At 43.5% G+C, this 21,712-nt stretch overlaps 2 protein-coding genes across 3 annotated transcripts in view; one reads left to right on the top strand and one right to left on the bottom strand.

Moving 5' to 3' along the window:
• Positions 1 to 19,669, top strand: part of Bzw2 (basic leucine zipper and W2 domains 2) — a 59,541-nt gene extending 39,872 nt beyond the window's left edge. Inside the window, exons 7-12 of the mRNA XM_021178745.2 lie at positions 2,011 to 2,120; positions 6,369 to 6,539; positions 8,571 to 8,717; positions 9,802 to 9,940; positions 18,397 to 18,519; positions 19,195 to 19,669. Coding sequence (XP_021034404.1) covers positions 2,011 to 2,120; positions 6,369 to 6,539; positions 8,571 to 8,717; positions 9,802 to 9,940; positions 18,397 to 18,519; positions 19,195 to 19,223 — 719 coding nt within the window. The 3' untranslated portion in view covers positions 19,224 to 19,669. The remainder of the gene's footprint in view (positions 1 to 2,010; positions 2,121 to 6,368; positions 6,540 to 8,570; positions 8,718 to 9,801; positions 9,941 to 18,396; positions 18,520 to 19,194) is intronic.
• An 804-nt stretch (positions 19,670 to 20,473) lies between these two features.
• LOC110306700 (NEDD8-conjugating enzyme UBE2F-B-like) lies at positions 20,474 to 21,017 on the bottom strand. 2 transcript variants are annotated; one of them, XM_021178743.1, is made up of 2 exons: positions 20,571 to 21,017; positions 20,474 to 20,521 (listed from the first exon to the last, which is right to left on the bottom strand). In XM_021178743.1, exons 1-2 carry the CDS (start codon positions 21,015 to 21,017, stop codon positions 20,474 to 20,476), a joined length of 495 nt encoding a protein of 164 aa, XP_021034402.1. The 2 variants fall into 2 exon arrangements, with proteins under 2 accessions (XP_021034402.1, XP_021034403.1); XM_021178744.1 differs by lacking the exon at positions 20,474 to 20,521 and having other exon boundaries at positions 20,535 to 20,798; positions 20,895 to 21,017.
• Positions 21,018 to 21,712: the final 695 nt, after the last annotated feature.

The following is a 21,712-nucleotide window of genomic DNA, read 5'->3' as shown; positions in this document are numbered from 1 at the left end:
CTTGATTAACATCCAAACATCTATCAAAACTACTTTTTAAAATTCTAGAAGTGTTTAATTTTCAGCAGCCCTGATGTTGTGAATTAATATAAGAAATTTATTTTTTTTTTTTTTTTTTTTTTTGTCCAAAGAGAAACATCCATTGAAAGGCTGGTGATCATCCATATTAGTAGTTCTCTTCGGTCACTATCAGTTCTTCCTGGCATCACTTAACAAGTCAGCTGTCAACAGAACTACACTCTTTTCCATTCAGTTGCTGAGGCAGGAGAATTGTGTGTTCCTGGCTAACCCGAGCTACGCAGCAAGACCCTAACTCTAACAAAACAAAACAACAACAAAAAGAAATTAGAAATTATAAGTTGAATCTTACATAGCTTCTCAGATCCATCCGCCTATCCAGATGACGTCAGCACCCACCTCAATTCCTGTGGCCATTCCAGAGCCACACCCCTGCCATGGAGCTCTCTGGGCTCTCCCACATCAAACTGGGGCTTCCTCTGCCTTTTTACTTATGGCATGATATGAAGGTGTCATGAAAGGGATGAATGGAGTGGAAAGCCTTCTGTCTTTCCTGGGCTCTCTGGAGTAAATTTATTGGCCCGTTCTTTGACATCCTTTGCCTGAGTCTCTTGGTGAGAATTGCCACGGTCTTCGTACAAATGCAGTGGGCCTGTTGATGCTGAGCATTGGATGTTTCCACAGGTCTGATTGTTCCATTTTCTAGTAAAAGCAACACAGAATAGATGGCACAAATAACCAGCATCGGTGTGAGCTTCAGCCATTCTCTGCCATTTTTTTGATCATAGATCAAAAAGTTTGTCCTGATACATTCTATACTGTTAGTCTCCAGTAGTCAGCCTGAATTTGCTAAGTACAGCTTTATCCCTCTAAATATAAAAGTTTACAAACCTTGACAACAAAACTATTTAGTTTATCAGATGAGCTATTGGCACCCTGAGTTCTCTCAATTAGTGCTTTTCCAATGCTTTTTAGGTATATTATAGTTAAATAGCCAGAAACCATGTAGAAACCCAGGCCTGGTGACACATGTTTGTAATTCCAGTGCTGCGAAGCAGAAACAAGAAGGTCCCTGGGGCTTAATGTCCAATAAACCTAGCCTAACTGGGGAGCCTTAGGTCACGGAAGAGACCCTGTCTCATCAAACAAGATGAAGAGCTAATAGTACTGGGGCCTGCCCTTATGCTAGCACTCAGAAAACAGAGGCAGGCAGATCTCTGTGAGTTTGAGATCATCCTGGTCTACAGAGCTAGCTCAAGGACAGCCAATGCTACACAAGAAACCCTGTCTTGAGCAAAAGAAAATACAGCCAGCCAAACAAGATGAGGAACATCTAGGAACTCAGTGTTGACCTCTGGCCTCTATACACACATGCACACATTTAGTAAATATGAAGAAATGAATTAAGTACTTGAATAATTAAGTTATACCAGACTGGAATCAGTACTCTTGCTGGGGAAATAATTTTGTTGTTTTCCCGATAGAGTTTCTCAGTGTAGTTCTGCCTGTCCTGGAGCTTGCTCTGTAGACAAAGCTGGCCTTAACTGAAGAGATCTACCTGCCTTTGCCTTGAAAGTACTTGGATTAAAGGCATGCATCACTACTGCCTGGCTAAAAACTATTTTCATTGTTGAGTTTGTTGTCATTGGTATTCCTTTTTGTTTTTGTAAGTGGAATATCACCATGTAGCCCTGCCTGTCCTCACACCTACTGCGTAGATCCAGTTGTTCTGCCTCTTAGAGCAATGCTCCTGCCTCCACTTCCTGTTGCTGGCATCAAGGGCATGAGCCACTATGCCTGGGTTCTTGCTCATGAAGACTTTTTTTTTTTTTGTATGAATAGAGAGCTGTGCATGTAGGTCTGTCTACCTTTCCCTGTCTCCCGGGATCAAATCCTTTAGCTGTTACTGGTTTCTGGAAGCCTGTGAGAAGTTTGCATCCTCACAAGTGGTCTCTGGTACCCAGGAATGACATTCTCACTTTCTTTTAACAGGCATCGCAGCCTCATTCGCTGTCAAGCTTTTCAAAGCCTGGATGGCAGAGAAAGATGCCAATTCTGTTACCTCTTCACTGAGAAAAGCCAACTTAGACAAGAGGCTGCTTGTAAGTGGTTTTTGCATCAAGCTTGTAAGCATGACTGGTGTCAGGGTGGTGTCATGTCAGTGACATACCAGGGTCTCTGCTGAACTGGAGTGTGTTCCCTTTATTTCTTATTATCATAGAGAAACAAATTCTATTTTAGTCTTATATACCCTCTAATATATTTTAAATAAATGAAGTACCCTCTAGGCCAAGCATAAGGAACACTTCTGGGAATGGAGGAAGACTTTTCTAGAGAGGATTACCTGGGGAGGGGTGAGGCTGTATAATGCTAGGACCATCTTGTGAGGTAGCGAACTGCATGGAGTAATGAGGGGAAAGGAAGAAGCAGCTGATGTTGGCATGCCCTTTCTCTGCTTCCCGATTGGCTCTGTGAACCAAACCACTCCCACCAACACCATCCCCCAACTGTGAGCCAAATTAAACCCTTCTCTTAAAGTTTCTTTCTCTCATATGCGTGGTCATAGCCACTTTTACAAACTTACAAGAGAAATCAACACTCAAGTTTGGAAGATTGTTGACATGGTATTAATATTTTATCAACAGTAAAGCATTTTCCTTACAGCTGTAGTGGTATTTCAGTGGTACAGGGCTTGCCTGACACACTCAAAGCCATCCCAGTTGCAATCCCCAGAGTAATAAAACAAACTAACACTTTCTTTAGTATCAAATAACTATTTGCAAAACTAAAGGTTTTTTTTTTTAACTATGTGTTTAAAAACTAATGTATTAAAAAAAAAACAAACTCATTCTCAACAAATAAGATATTTGTGATATTGAGTAGGAATTATATTACGCCTTTCTTTAGTGGGCAGGGGTCATGCATTCCCTGATGCACAGACAGAGATCAGGACAACTTGTAGGAGTTTTTTCTTCTACTGTGTTGTTATAGGGATCAAGCTCAGATTGGTGGGCTTTGCGGCGAGCCTATTTACCCAGCGAGCCTTCCTGCCACACCCACCATAGCATTTTTGACGAGCCTGTGAGTTGTCCATGAATTAGCTATATCTTGTCTAGTCACAGCTGGGTTCCACATGTCTTTTCATCTCAGGAACAAGACTGAAGGATCTCCCATTTAGGACATTGTGTCTGCATGGCATAGGACAGAAACACAGGTCACAAACTGAAGTCCTCAGGCACATTAAAAACCTACCTGCAGGCTGGGCGTGGTGGCGCACACCTTTAATCCCAGCACTCGGGAGGCAGAGGCAGGTGGATTTCTGAGTTCGAGGCCAGCCTGGTCTACAAAGTGAGTTCCAGGACAGCCGGGACTATAGAGAAACCCTGTCTCAAAAAACCAAAAAAAAAAAAAAAACCTACCTGCAATTGGCCCCGATAGAGACGCAGCTCAGTGGTTAAGAGTGCCTACTGTTCTTGCAAAGGGTCCAGCACTCATGTCAGGAAGAGGTAGTTCACAGTCACCTGTAATTCCATCTCCAGAGGCTCCAACGCCCTCTTCTGGTCTCATGTGCATATATCTACACTCTGACACATGTGCATAAATACCATTTTAAATAAAAATTAGGAGAAAGGTCACTGGCAAGTCTGGAAAATAGTAGGACATTTAGCCTCTGTCTGCAGCACTGAGGGAGGGGTTCTGTTGGTCCACTTTGACAGAGAGGAAGTTGGCGATTGGGAACAAAGATAGAATCTATCACAAATTGCCACAAAAGACTCAAAATCTGCTTTCTTAAATAGCTGTAGGTTGGTTAATTAGGTCGCTGGATATAAAAGTGCATCTGTCTTGAAAACACATGTCATTTAACTGAACTTACGAGATCTGCATGCTGTGGGAAAGAGAAGTGTAGATTCTGTTTCTCCCAAGTGCTTCCAGCATCAGTGGGGTGAGGAGAGGGCGATTGTGGTGAACAAGTACAGGAGGTGCCTGAGATTTCCTGACTCAACCCATGAGACACTTGGCATCTGTTATATTCTCAAGGGAGTCATTTTTGTTTCATGAAGATATGCAGCTAAGTTTTATGTAACTGTTCACGAAAATAGTGACGTTAGCCATTACTCAGCACTGTTACAGATGAAGGAAAAATTTGTATAGCTCAAGGGAAGAGGGGATGGGAGAAACTATTTCGAATCCCTAGAAAAAGGAGAAGTTGGTCTTTTATTTATTCATTGAGTATGGTATTGGCACATTGTGTGCCAGGAATTTCTGGGAATGGGGATAATTGAAAGAAAGCAAACAGACCCTGGCTTTTATGAGGTAGCATCGACTTCAAGGGAATGGGCAACACAGAGATAGAAAGTGCAGGTTTGTTTTTAATGGTGAATTTGGGGTTATTGTGGTACTTGTCTATAATCCTAACACTGGGGGGCTGAGGCTAGAGGATTACCATGAGTTTGAAGCTAGTCTTCTAGTACATTGCCAGATCAAAGCCTACCTTCATGAGACTCGATCTCAAAATCAAAAACAAAGGGGAAAGTCAAGGTGAAATACTGTAGAGAGAAAATTACCTAGACAAAAGCTAAAGGAAACCAGATCAGGCAGAATAATAATTAATACAGACTTTTGGTAGTAAGGAAGGCCTATGCGGTGCGGCTATGTATCCTAAAATGACATCTTCATAAGTGAACTGTATGGGAACAGTATGATTGGCAGGCACTTGAACATAACATCAAATCCCATTTTGCAGTCATGTCTGCCCGACAAAGAACGTTCCGCTGTTATACTGAGCTATGGAGCCAATGTTGACTGACCGTAATGCCAATGGCACTGTCCTTAAGTATTTCTAGCTGTATAAGCCACATCAGCTGTTAAATTGATTGATGCATGTCCACTTCAGGCCTGCCTGGCAATATGGATATATGAGTAGGAGTGCCTGCTGCCAAGCCTGAGAACTGATTCCTCAGGACCCACATATGGAAAGACCAGATTTCCACAGGCTGTCCTCTGAGAGCTCACACAAGTGGGTCCTACGAACTGCACATGTATAAATACACTTGTTAGATATAGAGAAATGACGAGAGAGAGACAGAGGGAGAGAGAGAGCGCGCTTTTGTTTCTAGAAACACTTATTTATTTTAAACAGTCTAAAGGAAATGCCAATTCAGTTTGATTCTCTGGGAGGGGAGGGACCACTCCATAAAATGAAATTGGCCCCTTCCCTAAATCTGAAACGTCTTGGATGGAACTATAAACACTAACACAAGGATACTGTAAATATTAACGGTGCAGTTTCAGTGTGGTGGGAAGTGGTATTTTGATAGGCATGGGCACTTGATAGATTCTCCCACTGACTGACTCTGTTCTGACATAAAAATAAATGAGTCAAGGGAAATTTGGGGGTGATGATAGGGGAAGGCTGAGGTTTAAGTCCTGGCCAAGCAGTCTCTGCTCTGCCCCTCTCCTCAGTGGCAGCCCCCACGACAGCTCTTTGCACTGAGTTGGAGATACGGAGCCTTTGGCAACACGCAGGCGGATCTAACCAATGTAAAGCTTGTGCCCAGTTTTTAGATTTGCCAGCAGTCGGGGGAATGTGAGAGCTCTGTGAATTGCCTGCATTTCATAGTTGGCTGCTGAATTCACACAGGATTAGACGGTTATGAGAAGGTGCCAGGCTGCGTAGGGGAAGATGAGGTGATGAAGATATCAAAGCAGCTATGGTGTTCTGCTCTTGTTGTTTAAACCCAAACAAACAAACAAACCACACCATCAGAATTATGTGGTGAGCTGAGCAGTCGGTGAGTTAAGTTTAGAATAGGTCTTGCCCAGACCTTAATTGAGAGCCACCATCATTAGTGGAGAATAGATAGATAGCAAAGTCCACCATGGCTCCTTTACTGTATCCTTGCCTGCAGCATTTACTTGGGATGAATGGAGGTCCCTGGAGAGGAGCGGTTTTTTTTTTTTTTTTTTCCTGGTGTTTCCAATCATTTCAGCTTTACAGAAAGAGCCTTGTTAACTCAACTAAGGAAGCAGTGCAAACGGTTTCACTTCCTCTCAGTTTAAAAACAATTTAAATACTGTTCAGAGTTTTTATCATATTCATGTGGTCAGGCGAATTTAGTCCTGTGCTATTGTTGATTAAAGCAAAGAAAAAGAGATGGGTGGGTACGGTGAACAAAGCAAGTTTGTCTATGTTGCTCAATACTTTATTTTAAAAGATGCTCACCTCCATGGCTGTATAGGAATACTTCAGTCCTCCTCGGCTGAATGAGAGATATCCCAGTGGCTTTACTATGAGAATCCCATCCTAATTTGAATAGCCTGTAGTTTACACACCTCCTTTTCTCCTTCAGGAACTCTTCCCAGTGAACAGACAGAGTGTGGATCATTTCGCTAAGTACTTCACTGATGCGGGGCTGAAGGAGCTGTCGGACTTTCTCCGAGTCCAGCAGTCACTGGGCACCAGGAAAGAACTGCAGAAGGAGCTGCAAGAGCGACTGTCTCAGGAATGCCCCATCAAGGAGGTAGGAGGCCGTAGTGAACTCCTGCACAACACACACAGATAAAGGGTAAGGGTGGTGCCCCTCAGTGAGCTAGGAGACCAGAGTGAACTCCAGTACAACATAAATGGTTGATGGGTGTGGGTGTGTCCAGAGGTAGAGTGCTTGAAGAAGTATTTACGAGGTCATAGCTTACATCCCCAACATTGCGGAAAACTATGCATGCTGAGGTGTGTGTGTGTGTGTGTGTGTAGAATTACACGGTTCATATAACATAAGCTTTCCCTCCCTCATATGTGTTACCATTCACTGTTCCCTTACTCCTAGCATTGAAGTTGGCTCAAGGTACTCCCTCAAAATCCTATTTTATTATATTTTGGGGTATTCTAGAAATTGGTGTTATTTTGGCTCACATTGCTTCCTTCATTCCCAGTCTCCTATGATTATCACACTGTTTTATCAACATATAGACTTGGCTGTCTGCTGGTAAAATCTCCCATACAGTGGCACTTCTATTGGATTGTGGATTCTCTACCTGGTGTTAAGCATTAACTAGTACTTAGTGTCAAGGCTGGGCATTTTGTATCACTGGATATAAATGTGTTGCTTGTTTCTATTTTCATGGTCCTTGGAGTCAAATCCAGGACTGTGCGCGTACACAGCAAGAGCTCCACCACTGAACTATCCTCCAGCACCTTTGAAGAAGAAAACACAAATCCATACAGGGGAAGATCAGTTGGGCCAGCATCTTATTCACCCCTTTACAATAGCTGTGTAAAGGCTACAGGTTTTGGAACCATGTTTAAGCATGGTTTGCTATGTGTTAGATAGCAATAACTGTTTATACATCTGGGAAGGCATTCTTTAAGCTGGAAAAAAAAAACCCCACCCTTTCTATATGATAAACTCAGGCTCTAGTGGGGGATCCTCCTACTCCCAAACCCCTGAGCTTCAGCTGTATCCACTATAACTGGCTTCTTGAGAGCCGGAGAAGCTTAGACTGGTAACTGTCCACCAGGTGGAGGTGTTAGAACAACAAAGGCTCGTGCATCCATGATCTTTAACAGCAATTTCAACCACATTCTTCCAACTAGAGCTACTCATGACTTTCAGGGCCCACAGGGTGAGGAGAACTACAGAGAAAACCATAGCCATGCTTTTAGATGTAGGCCAGTCCCCTGTTGCTATTCATTGAAGGAATCCCAGCCTCTGGTAGTTCAGCCACTTCTCTCTAAAGCTACCCAAGTCACTCTTCTATTTCTGTAGTTCAGCCTAGGAGTTAAGACAACTGTTCTCTTCTCACAATAAGGGAGGTGAAGAGGGTGGGTTGCTAGTTACAGAATACACTGGATTGACAGGAATCAAGGAAAGAGAATTACAGGATTTAGGGTGTAGCTTGCTTGGTACATACACACCTTCAGTTTAATCTCAGCATCTCATAAGCCAGGTATGGTGGCTAATCTTAGCAGCGAGGCAGTGAAGACAAGACCAGTAGGTTCAAGGTCACCCTCGTGTATATAGAAAGGTTCCCTGTCTGGAAAGTGGGGAAGGGAAGGAGGAGGGTGCCTTTGCAGTCTGCAGTTTCTTTACCTATGGACTTTTCACTTCGACGGGGCATGGGAGTCATCTCAAGAGTAGGAATTAAGGATACACTGTAGGGAGTGGATCTAGGCAAGCCCGACACACCGTTTCAGATATTTAATTTTAAGAAACAGAAAATTTCACAGACCTGTTGTTTACTTCAAACCCACGGAAAGTCAGTCTGACTCAAGTGCCCTACTCTACTGAACCCAAAGGGTTCACCCGCATAGTGATTATCCAGGACACGGAGCCTTTCTCTTACTCTGTGTCACCTAACAGCTTTTGTCTAGAGCTAAGTTTAGGTCTTCTACTTTTCATTGATCATTTGAGGATGTATATTAGCGATGGAGTAGCTAAGCCCAAGATTTCCCACCCTGCCCCAAACCTTTTATTGGCCAGGCCATTGAGAAGAATAGCCCCAGGCTTTGTATTTGCTCTGCTGTTGCTCTTTGACTCTCTTTCCATGAAACCTAGGTGGTGCTTTACGTCAAAGAGGAAATGAAAAGGAACGATCTTCCGGAAACAGCCGTGATCGGGCTGCTGTGGACCTGCATCATGAATGCGGTGGAGTGGAACAAGAAGGAGGAGCTAGTTGCGGAGCAGGCACTGAAGCACCTAAAGGTAATGGCGTTTGAAGGGAGCCAACTCTGAGGGTCAGTGGTCAGCTCTGAGGGTCAGAGGTCAGCTCTGAGGGTCTGGAGGACAGAGCCAGCACATTCCGGAAACCCCAGCACGCAGAAGACGGGATCACAAAGATCAGTTCTAGACCAGTCTGGGCTACATGAGACCCTGTCACAAGTAATGAGAAACTAAAGAACAAGTGAATGCCGAGCCAGTTTCCCCAGACCCAAATGAAAAGTACCCTGTCCACCCCTTGTTTTCCTTGTCAAATCTGGCACTGCCTAAAATGTTTCAAATATAAGACCATGAAACATCTCCAAGTAGATTCTCAGTAAAAGACATCTGAAGGGTGCAGTCACCTGTAACATCATATATTAAAGAGAAATATGAGCTAATTTTTGATATGTGCTATACCAAAAACAAAACAAAACAAAAAAGCCAAAATCCTTAAGTACGCTCTGAATAGACGTTAGAAAAGTAACTTGACTGTGTCAGTTGAATATTTTGAGGTACAGATCCGCATGCTCTTGCGCTAAGGTGACCATAGGCGATCTTGCATGTAGAGTTCAGTTAGGAAGGTGAGGTCAGAATATGACCTAGGTGGTCATAGGCGATGACTTTCAGGATCTCTGAGGTCAGCAAGGGAACACTCTGTTCCAGGCGGGGACATTTACATGGAAGAGAAGTGAGTCAGGTCTAGGAAAAGCTCTCTAGCACTAATAGAAAGCTAGGGAAATCTGGGATAGGGAAACAACAGAAAGAGACCCTGCAGGTGACTTGCGGTGCCTGGGACATAGAGTAGGTAACTGTGGAGCTAGGCTGCCCCATAGCCTGTGAGGATTTGATTGCACTTCCACAGTGCCCAGTATACACAATGGGTTGTGTGGTTGCTCATAATGCAGTAGAGTCTTATTTGGTCTCCTTAGTGCATACAGTGAATAAAGTCTACTGAGATACACTGGTATAGAATTCACTGTAGCTGGATATAATATAATAACCATGAACAAGATACCTCCAAGGTGCTGCTGTTGGGATTCCAGCAGTGTTGACTCCAGGTCACACCTTTCCCTCTGCTCTGTCCCAGCAATACGCTCCCCTGCTGGCCGTGTTCAGTTCCCAAGGCCAGTCCGAGCTCGTCCTCCTGCAGAAGGTTCAGGAATACTGCTACGACAACATCCACTTCATGAAGGCCTTCCAGAAGATCGTGGTTCTCTTTTATAAAGGTATCGTCCCTGCTCCCCCATGGTGCCTCTGTCTTTGCTGAAGCTCTGGGAGAACAGAGATGGGTAACGCGGTGTCTTAGTCAGGGTTTCTATTCCTGCACAAACATCATGACCAAGAAGTAAGTTGGGGAGGAAAGGGTTTATTCAGCTTACACTTTCCACATTGCTGTTCATCACCAAAGGAAGTCAGGACTGGAACTCAAGCAGGTCAGAGAGCAGGAACTAATGCAGAGGTCATGGGGAGATTTTACTTAGTGGCTTGACTCCCCTGGCTTGCTCAGTCTGCTCTCTTATAGAACCCAAGACTACCAGCCCAGAGATGACCCCACCCACAAGGGGCCCTCCTCACTTGATCACTAATTGAGAAAATGCCCCACAGCTGAATCTCATGGAGGCACTTCCCCAACTGAAGCTCCTTTCTCTGTGATAACTCCAGCCTGTGTCAAGTTGACACACAAAACCAGCCAGTTCAGGCAGAGGTCACAAGCCTGTCCTCATGGAGGAACACCACAGCTGCTAGCTGGGGAAGGTTCTGGAGGTTGTCCATGTCACAGAAAGAGAGAAAGAAGGCACAGGCTCGGGGCGCACTACATCAGGACCCTTGCTGGTTAGGCACCTGAACACTTACTGGTCAGAAGCTGGCAGAAGACGGGATGAACTGGTTGTTTCACCTATAGTGAACGAGTATAATTATATAAGATAATTGAGTCTGCTTCTGAATTGAAACAATTAGCTGTAATAACAGTGATTATCAAAATGCTATATATACTGCGTTCAGACCCATTTAGGTGCTATAAGACTGACTTGAAAATTACTGCAATAATTAGCCTTTCACTTGACATTTTAGTTATTTGGCCCAGCCATTCTCCTGTTTTTCTAAGGCAAGGCTATTTTTAAATATTCACATGTACTGTCTCTTCATTGTATTTAGAAGGTTTAGGTTGCCATGACAACCAGCACTAAAAAATGAATGTTGAGCGCTCTAACTGATCCCAGTCTCCATACCTACAGCATGCAGGAGCGATGCTTGGCTGCTTGAGGGCTGGACTACATAGTTGTGTGAGGGGGAAAAGGAGCAACTGGGAGATAGATTTTGAACATTGCGAAAGGCCCATTAGAGGTGGTGCATACATAAGTAGTAGTAGCACTTTATCATACATATAAAGTAATGTAAGCAGAACGCTTACTTTCCCTGCTGTGTTTTTCATAGGTTTTTTTTTTTAACTAATATCAATTGAACATGTATTTTGATCATATTCACACATGCCCTATTACCCACCCCCCACTCCTACTGATCTCCTTTATTCCACTCAGCCCCTCTTTGTCTTTCATGGCTTTTTTCTTGTTAACCACATGAGAGTTCAATTAGGGTAATGTACACCTGCATCTCTCACACCTGCCCAGCAGACTTGTCTACTTTGAATAATAACTTTAGGCTTTGTATTGCAAAAGTTTTTATATGATTGGCGAATAGTTAATTTTTTTAAATGCTTAGTGCTATTTTGCTATGAATTTGAATTCGCCATCCAGATTCTTAATATGAGTACACCTTGTAAAAGGGAACCTCCTTTGAGAAGATGCCCCCATCAGTGTGGCCCGTGGGCAAGCCTCTGGGGCGTGTTCTTAATACATGTGACTGATGTAGAAGGGCCCAGTTCATTTGGATGGTGCCATCCCTCAGCTGGTGGTGCTGTATGCTCTAAGTAAAGCCGAGTAAGCCATAGGGACAAGCCAGTGAGCAGCGTATGACCTCTAGGTTCCTGCCTAACTCCCTTGGATGATAGACCACAAGTTGTAAGCTGAAATAAACCCCTTCTTCCCCAAGTTGCTCTTGGTCAGTGTTTTATCATACCAGCTGAACCCTTACCTAAGACAATGAGGTTTTTCATAATAACTATTTTAGTAAAAGGATATAGTAACCATGCCAGGGAGGTTACTATAAAGGAGCTTGCTGCCAAAGATAACGGTTGTTATCCCTGGTACCTACGTGGTGGAAGGAGAGAACCAACTCTCTCAAGTTGTCCTCTGATCTCCACATGTGGCTCGCTGTAGCACACACACAATAAATAAACCAAATATAATTTGGTTTAAAAATTTAAACTGTAGTAACTGCTAAGTCTCATTCAAAATGATCCATCGTTACTTCTATTTGGATGTGGACCAAAGCTACTAGTGTCTTTAAATTTGAGGCTCACCAAACGAATGTCTCATTAAACCTGCAGACTAGAGAGGGGGATCAACAGTTAAGAGCAGTGAGTGAGTGCTCTTCCAAAAAACCCAGATCCAACGCCAGCACTCATACAGTTACTAGCAACTGTCAGTAACTCCAGCTCCCTGGGAGAACCAAACCCCTTTCCAGGCACTGCGTGCATATGACGTTGAGACACGAATGCAGACAAAACACCAATCTACCTAAATAAATATAATATAAAGAAAACCCTGGGGGCTGGAGAGGTAGTTCAGTGGTTAGGGGGACAAGTTGCTCTTGCAGAGGACCTGGGTTCAGTATCCAATACCCACATGTTTGTCCGCCATTATCCATAATGACAGATTCAAGGGATCTGACAGCCTCTTCTGACATGGTGTCTGCATGTGCTGTGCACCCCCCTCACTTGTATAAAATGAATTGTTCGGGTTATACTGCCAGCACCTAGCCAGCAGTTCTGCCCACCTGTACCACAGCTGACTCTTCTAAGGCCTGAGAAAGCGGGTTCTACATTTGCTTTCTAGCCACGCCCGCCTCGGCACCAAACACTGTCTTATTTGGAAGGTTTTCTGTCTGAGGCACCAGTGCTTAAATATTAATTTCTCTATTAATACCCCCATTTTATTATTTTATTAAATGCATAGAAAGAAAGGAAGGAAGAAAGAATGAGATGACTTGTTACTAGAAGCGGCATCAGCGTGGTTTGCCCTTGCATCTTTTTGTATTGTGGTAACCACACAGTCCCTGACTGAAACAACTTGTAGAAAAAAAATATTCATTTGGGAAAATGGAGTCGGTGGGTTTCAAACCATGATAGTAGGCAGTGGGTGGAAGCTTTTCACAGGAAGCACAGACTGAAGCCAGTACCAGGGCCTAGGTGTAACTTTCAGAGCCCCACTCGGTGAGCCTTATTTCTGCTACCTGCCTTCACCTGGGGAAGGCTCTACAGCCTGTAATAGCCCCATGAGATGGGGGACATGCATTCTTCAGATGAGGTCTGTGGCGAGCAGGCAGGGCTCAGATTCAGAACCAATAGCAGGGACATGGCAAGTGACATGCCGATGCCCTTCAGAATTCCCTGTGCACCTACTGATGCCAGCATCCTTCCCCAGGGTGTTCCTCATGGCAATGGATGACAAGAGCTAAAACTGACTGACTTACTAACTGACTGGACTCCAGTCCCAAATTCCAAGGAATGATGGTCTGAAATTATAAAATCACCCAGAATATAAAAGACACTAATAATCCTTTCACTAACTGGACAGTCAGCTCATAAACTAGCCTGAAGCCAGTCATGTCTACAGCTGCAAGGGCACCTGCATCACATTTATTTTGCTGGTTTGAATGGAAATTGGATTTTTTTACTTGTTTGTTGGTTGGTTGGTTTTTGTCTTTTGTTTTTTGTTTTTTTTTGGTAGAGACCTAAATATATGTATTACTGAGATGTTAAAAGTATGAATTTTTGGCAATTTTGTAACTTTTCATGTGATTTATACATACAAGTTTTTTTTTTTTTTTTTTTGGTTTTTCGAGACAGGGTTTCTCTGTGTAGCCCTGGCTGTCCTGGCACTCACTTTGTAGACCAGGCTGGCCTCAAACTCAGAAATCCACCTATCTCTGCCTCCCGAGTGCTGGGATTAAAGGCGCGCGCCACCACCATTTTTTTTTTTAATCCTTATTTTCTCTTGAACAAAAAGTCCTTGAAGGATGGTTGTTCTTACCACAGCTAAGAGTGTTGCTAGGTTACCATATTTATCTTTTTTTTTTTTTTTTTAACTCACAATCGGTTTTTCCCTTTGCTATTACTTTACACAGCGGGCACTTGTACAGCGAGAGATAGATATGTGCTTCATCTGTTTCTGTGGGGACTTAGATGTTCTTGTATTGTGCCTGGAAAAGCTGGATGAACAGTGAGTTTAAAGCTCTCTTTTTCTAGCTCTGGAGATCTTGCAGACTAAGGTGTCAGAGATCCGCAGTTTTGAGAGTGTGTGCTACTGAGGCCCTCCTGGGTTTAGTCCCCAGAACCACATCAGGGAGCTCAGAGCTGCCTACTCAGTAACCAGACTTCCAGGGTTCCCATGTCTCTGGCCTCTCAGGAGGGCCTTTATTGAGGGGTAGGGGTCCCTAGTGTTCTGGAACTCGGTGTCAACCACACTAGTTTTGGACTCAGAGTTTTCCCCTGATTCTGCCTCCCAAATGCTGAGATGAAAGGTATTCACCCTCACCACTGTGCCTGACTGCATTTTATTTACAGAAAACACACAGGTTAAACTCTGTGCCTTGTACAAATATTTCTAAAATGGCATTTCTTATTCTAAGGAGGTTGGTTGGTTGGTTGGTTGGTTTGGTTATAAGAAAAAAAGTGAGTCAGGCAGTGGTGGTGCATGCCTCTAGCCTGAGACAAAGGCAGGGAGATCTCTGAGAGATCAGGGCCAGCCTGGGCTACAAAGCAAGTTCCAGCATAGCCAGGACTACACAAAGAAATGTGTGTGTGTGTGTGTGTGTGTGTGTGTGTGTGTGTGTGTGTGAGAGAGAGAGAGAGAGAGAGAGAGAAGTTGAAAATTATTTTTTGATTTGTTTCCCTGTGTGACACTCCTAATATAAAATTCTGGATTTTAGATTTAACTATATATGTAACATATAGTAAAGCCAAGTTGCTCTTGGCTTCTTTGTTGTTTCCTGTGTTTGTCTACTATTTGTGTAGTGAATTCGTGCTATGTGGCCACTCTCTTGCTGGAAATTACATAAACAAAAGAGTTCCTAACTTTCTAAATTACAAGATGGAAGGAAAATATGCCATCTACCCTGAGGGAACACTGTATGCTTGTAGTTTTAACAAACCCTTCTCCCACTTTTCTTTAGCACAACAAAAAACATCTTGTGGCTCTGGCCTGTAATCCCAGCATCACAAAGAGGCTGAGGCAGGAGGATTGCCAGGTCAGGGCCAGCCTGAGCTAGAGAATAAAACCTTCTCTTAGAAAAATGCTTACTACGTAGACCAGGCTTGCCTTGAACTCACAGAAATCCATCTACTTCTCTGTCCCCAGTGCTGGCATTAAAGGCATTTGCATTACACCCACCTTACCTGTGTGCAGATGCCCTCTAAGGCCAGAAGGATTCTCCTGGAGGAGCGAAGTGTAGGAAGTCAGTCATGAGCCAACCCCTTGGTGGTGCTGAAAACCAAAGGATCTCAGAGGAAAAACAGAAAGACAGTGCACACTTAGCATAGCTATTTCTCTAGCCCTCTTAAGCTTTTTAATACCCAGTGTGCCTAACTGTCTCAGGTACTTAGTGGCTTTAGTTCTTTTTATTATTAATTCCCTAGTGCTAGAAATTTGGTCTTTCAAAAAAAATATTCACTAATGAATGGGGTTCTTAGCTTCTCAGACCTCTCCATTGTACTGTTAGGTGATTTTAGCAGACAATATATTTGATACGGTTTTGTCAGTCTTTGGGTATCATTTCCATCCCTGTCACTGACACATTGTAGTATGTGCATGGCTCCTTTTGTCCTCTCTGGGCTGATAAAACAGAAGCATGTGCTGTGCCTTCAGAAGGCCTGCAAGCACTATCCCTGAGCAGCAGGGAAAGTCAGCTGTCTGGCTTGTTCTGTATAATCTGCATTCATTCATGTGCGGAATGAATGCGGTTTCCATTTATATATTTGTCAATTTCCCATATGTGTCGTGTCTTATGATTTTTTTTTTTATAACAATAGTAGTTCAGGACAGAGAGGGAGGGGCTAAGAACTGCATATGACTGACCACACAAGCTGAAAATTCTTCTATTCTTGGAGGGGTTCATGATCAAAAGGATTTGGAAAAGACTGAAATCTAAATTAGTCGTGTCTTAAAGACAATGGACTATCGTGAGGTTCTTCAAACCCTAATTAGTGTTCTTGAAAAGTTGCTGCAAAGCAGTCTTGAATAGCAACAAGTTACTTCCTATGGCCATAATCAAGGGCTTTTTCCCTCTTTGAATAATGGGCTGGGCCTGGTAGTCCAGGTCATGAGAAACTGAAGACAGAAGCAACAAAAAGGCTGGAGGATTAGAATACTTCTGGGTGGGGTGGGGGTGGGGGGTCATGACTCTTGTATACCAAGGTCTCCTGTATGTATAAATTAATAACTCTAGACAGCTTTAATTTGCAAAGTGTAGTACATTAAATGATTGTTTTAAGTGGAACAATGTCTGTTTTCTAAACCAGCCACATGCATTTATTTACTTTGCATGAACGGGTGTTCTGTCTGTATGCCTGTGCACCATGTGGGTGCCTGGTTCCTGTGGAAGCCAGAAGAGGTCATCCTGTCCTCTGGGACTGACATAAGAGATGATTGTTAATGCCACATGGGTACTGAGAATTGAACCTGGGTCCTCTGGAAGATCAGTCAAGGCTTTTAACCACTGGGCCACCTCTCCAGTGTCTCCCTTCCTGTTTCTTCAATTTAATCCTAGAGCCCTTTCTAAAAGCTAGTTTTTGCAGTTGTTGGTTTTAAAGTAAAGTAAAACTAAATATTTTTGTTATGAAAATGGTATTGATGTTTTAAATGAATGCTGTCTGTACTCCGTAATTTCTGTGATATCAGTCAAAATTATAATTGCAAACATGTCATTAGAAGGGTGTGTCAATATTACGTTTATCAGTACATGTGATGGATTGGACTCTTCCAGGGGACAAAAATCCCAAAAGGCAGCCCTGTTCCTACAGAGTATGTAGACTGTCATTTTCATATTCTCATTTCCTTAAGTATCCTCAATTTATAGTAATTAATGATAAATTAATGGGGTTCCATTTACAATTTTAGAAGATAGATACCTAACACTTTTTTTGTGTGTCTTTCTCTAACTGTGGTATAGAGAAAGTATTTGAATGACCCTTTCACAGAGGTTGCATATCAGATATCCTGCATGTCAGATATTTATATTACGATTCATAACAGTAGCAAAATTACAGTTATGAACTAGCAATGAAAATAAATTTTATGGTTAGAGGTCACCACAACAGGAGGAACTGTGTTATAGGGTGGCAGCATTAGGGAAGGTGAGAAGCACTGAGGTAGGCTAGCGCACTATAGCATGGTGATAATTTAGTGACGGCTAAGGTTGGGGGCTGGAGAGATGGCGCAGTGGTTAATAAGAAGTCCTGAGGTCAGTTCCCAGCAACCAGATGGTGACTCACAACCATCTGTAATGGGATCCAATGCCCTCTTCTGGTGTGTCTGAGACAGCTAGAGTGTACTCCATTTTAACAAAAGCGGTAGAAGGTTGGGTTGTCTAGCAATCCCACCCCTGAAGGCCTTTATCTACGTGCTGGCTTCATCCCTGCTCCCTCCCTCCCTCCATCTTGTCTATTCCCCCTCCATTTCTCCTCAACAAAAAGAAAATCTCCTTAAAAGAAATTGTAGCCATTTGGTTGTCCCTTCCCTGTTTCATGAGAGCAGGTCCTATGTGGGCTACCATTAGCATTCAGTGAGTGGTTGGCATGACTTTGAATCGCTGATTCTTCCGCCTCCACTTTTCAACTCCTGGAAATTACATGGATGCACCCATTGGGTTTCAGTAGAATTTATCAGGTCATGGTTTTCTAAACTGTTGGAATTGTTGATTCATTTGCCCCCCCCCCCCCAAATAAAGATTTCCTTGTCTTAGTACTGACCTGTGTTGCTGGCACTGTATCCTAACTGATGAGGTGACATCACTCATCACCAAAGCGTTTGCTAAGCTGATTGTAAGGATACATGTCTGAGCTGCTTAGAAATGAGCTTTGGAGGAGGAGGGGTGTCTAAGAAAGATGCTCTAATGAAGGCCAGAGAGGAAGTGAGGTGTCGTCTGTCTCATCTTACCCCGAGCTAGAGGCTCAAGTTTCTCAATGGCTCTGCTAGGATTCAGCATGCCACAGCAATCCAGTCTCCCACACGCATAGCCCGGGAGCTGGGGTTACAGGCTTATTCTGGACACAGATCCATGCTGGGATCTGAATTCTTGGCCTCATGATTCTACAGAAAATGCAGACACCTCTCCAGAACCGCCCCCACATCCAGAGTTTTGGGGTTTTTTTTTTTTTTTTTTTTTTTTTTTTTTTTTTTTTGAACATGACATTCCGTGTGGTAACTTGGCAACCTTNCACCTCTCCAGAACCGCCCCCACATCCAGAGTTTTTTGGGGTTTTTTTTTTTTTTTTTTTGGTTTTGTTTTTTTTAAAACATGACATTCCGTGTGGTAACTTGGCAACCTTGCTTTCTGACTGCAGCCGACGTTCTGAGCGAAGAGGCAATACTGAAGTGGTATAAAGAAGCACACGCCGCCAAAGGCAAGAGCGTCTTTCTTGACCAGATGAAGAAATTTGTGGAGTGGTTACAGAATGCAGAAGAAGGTAACTTCATGTGACAGCCCTCATGGTCACTAGTCAAATGCGTATTGCTTTATTCTAGGTTTTCTCTCAATCCCCCGCCTTCCTCCCTCCCTCCCTCCTTCCCTTCTTCCCTCCCTCCCTTCTTCCCTCCCTCCCTCCCTCCCTTCTTCCTTCCCTCCCTTCCTCCCTCCTTCTCTTCCTCCCTCACTCTCTCTGTCCTTAAAATTCTCACTGTGTCTTCATATGCAAAGATTTTATTCTGCCCACATCTCAGTGTTCATTTCTGAAAGCAAGAACATTTTCAAAAGAAAAAGAAAAACAAACTCGGATCATCCACTTGGCCACACCGGCTGGGGTTGGAGGGGGTTCAGCACCTTTGCCAGGTGCGTCTTGCTGGAGATGGAAGCACAGAATGAAAAGCAGGTCTTTGATGACCCAGCTAATCAAAGGCTATATATATACTGTTTAATGATGTACAAGGCCTTACTGCATTGTTAGAAAGCTGGAGTTCACTGGGAAGCAAAAGTTAGGGAGGGTTTTCGATCTGTTCTCATGTGTAACTGTTTTGCCTAGTACATGATAAAAGTATCCCATAGCATTGAGCTGCTATCCATAACATATCCCATAGCATTGGGCTGCTCATTAGAAATTCACCCATAAACTGACAATGCCTAATTTGTCTTTCTTTTCTCTTAGAATCTGAATCAGAAGGCGAAGAAAGCTAAATGTCTCCAGCACACTGCCTAAAAAAGAAAAAAAAAAAAAATTAAAACGCCACACTTTTCGGTTGGGAACGCTGAAGCGTTTGGGGAGGGAAACTTGGCTTCTGTTTGCACCAAGGAAATAAATGATAGGCGAGGCCTCCCCCGCTCCCCGGGGAAGGCGGTTTTTTTCATTTCTGTTTTGTTTCAATGGAGCCCTGAGGCGTCGGCTACTACACTTGGGACTCTACCTCTCACTGTACGCTAACTAAAGCCATTCAACAAGGGGGTCAGGTAGGAACCTGAAGCTCAATACTCAGCACACCCCTTTTTTAGCTGTATTTTCAGGTACTGTGTGAACGCCCCACTGGTGTCTGTATTACAGGGCCACTTCAATAGTTGTGTTTCTTCTGCTCGTGTATGTGATTTGACAAACCAGTTTTTTTAAAATAAACGGCTTTTTAAAAATCCTTGTGTATATGGTCAGAGTGTGTTTTATTTATTAGTATAGTGTGTAGTGGGGTATGGGAGAACAGGCCTGGGCATGGCGGTCAGAGGAGTCCTGTTCTCTTCTCCAGTACTTTTACCTGCTAAGCCATCTCATGGGTCCCCAGAGGTTGGTTGGTTTGTTTATCATTACTTCTTATAAAGGTGTCATCATTTTTTTCCCTATCTAAACATTAAACGGTTACATTTTTTGGTACAAATTACAAATCTGTTCCAAAATATACTCACATTAAATAAAATACGCATTTTCAGTAAGATCTACTACAGTAAGTGACTGTGCATTCTGGGAAGCTTCACATTTAGGTTCGATCAGCGTTCGTGGAAGAAACTAAGAGAGTGTGCATCCAATCACTTTTTATAGCGGGTTTCTTATTGGCAATCCGCCAGTCACATGGAACAAGTCGTTACATCACCTGTGCAGGACACGGATTGTTGGGGGAAAGGAAGCAAGCGCTATATCCTCAGGGGTGAGTTCGTTACAACTTCGGAGGGATTCCACCAGACAGCCTAGACAGTAGTTTCAGAAAACACGTTAAGGGAAGCAGACACCTCTCTCGAGGCCCAGACACACTTTCTTGCTGTATAATGTTGTTCACCACCTACAGTGGGCAGTCCGGAGGATCTTCTTCAGGACAGCTCGGTCGCAGGACTAGGACAATCCCAAGGGGCTGACAGGAAGTATGAGGATGGGGAGGAGGGCTACCTCAAGCTGTTCCACATCAGAGACAACTGTGACAAAGTCCTCAGACCTGCGAGCTCTCCTCTTATCATCTGGCATAGCGTTTGATGTACTCAGCCACTTTGTCCCGCAAATGATGTTCTGCGGCTTCAATATTTATTCATTGGATCATAAAAATTCAAAAGTTGGGTAAATAAAGAGTTTAATCCCCAAACGACATCCTTTAATGTTCGAGTGGGGGCCCAGCCAGTGCCATCAGGGGAATGTTCTCTTAGTAAACTTAGACATATTTCGCCTGTTTCTGTGATGTTGGGGTGCCAGATTTTAGTCAAGCATTTCACCTTGGGAGGCACCATATTGTAGGCATCAGGAACTTCAATTTCAAACTGAAATTTTCCACCCTGGTAGTAACCCTCATCTGGGCTTACAGTCAGATGAAAGCAATGAAGCTTGTTTGGATCAGGAAAATGTACTTTATAGGTACAAGGTAAATTAGCTTCAAGTTCTGCAACCTCTGTAACAAGCAACTTACCTCTCACGGAAAACCTCCGAGTAGAGTCAGATGTGGACACTGATGTCTGGGATCCTTTGAGATCTTCACCCTGCTTCAACTTGCTTGCCAGCGTTAGCATTACTGCCACCTTTCTGAGCATCACAAATCAGGAGAGGTGAGCCGGCATCCAAAACCGTGCCCGGCGAGCAGCGACACCAAGTTGCGCAGCCCTTCACAGCCGCACTGGCTCTCGGCGGCTGGACCGGAAGTCTGCATTTCTTATCTATTAAAAGCTACTATGGCTGAGCATGGCCACTCAAACCTATAATCCCAGTATTACAAGGGCTCAGGTGGGAGGATTGCAGCAACATTGAGGCTGGTTTGGGCTACATAATGAGCTTCAGGCTAGCTTGGAGTTAAGTCTAAGACCCTACTTCAAAAAATTTAGTTGAGGGAAAAACAACCTTACTCCATTCTTTTATCTTCATGATAAAATAGAAATAACCTAAATATATGTGTTTACTGCCGGGAACGCCTCGAAGTTACTAACAGCTGTTAAAGAAGTAAACTTACAGTTCTGTTCTGCCTCTGCTTTCCTTGCATAAGCTCCTGGGAGCTTAGAGACGTGTACATGCTAAAGGATCTATTTGTATTTGCATATATTGAGGTGATTTTCATTCTACGCCCCTTCCCTCCAGAGTCCCGTTCTCAGTGGTAGCATTGTAATGCATCTGACCATTTGGGAAAGTCTGCAGTCTTTACTCTTGAAAACCAGGAGTTTTCTTGCTGTCAGGGCCATGGGAAGGTTGGAGCCGGCTAATGTATTCCACAGAC

Source organism: Mus caroli, chromosome 12 (genome assembly GCF_900094665.2).
Source record: "Mus caroli chromosome 12, CAROLI_EIJ_v1.1, whole genome shotgun sequence".
NCBI lineage: Eukaryota > Metazoa > Chordata > Mammalia > Rodentia > Muridae > Mus > Mus caroli.
This window is presented reverse-complemented; position numbering and strand designations above follow the sequence as displayed.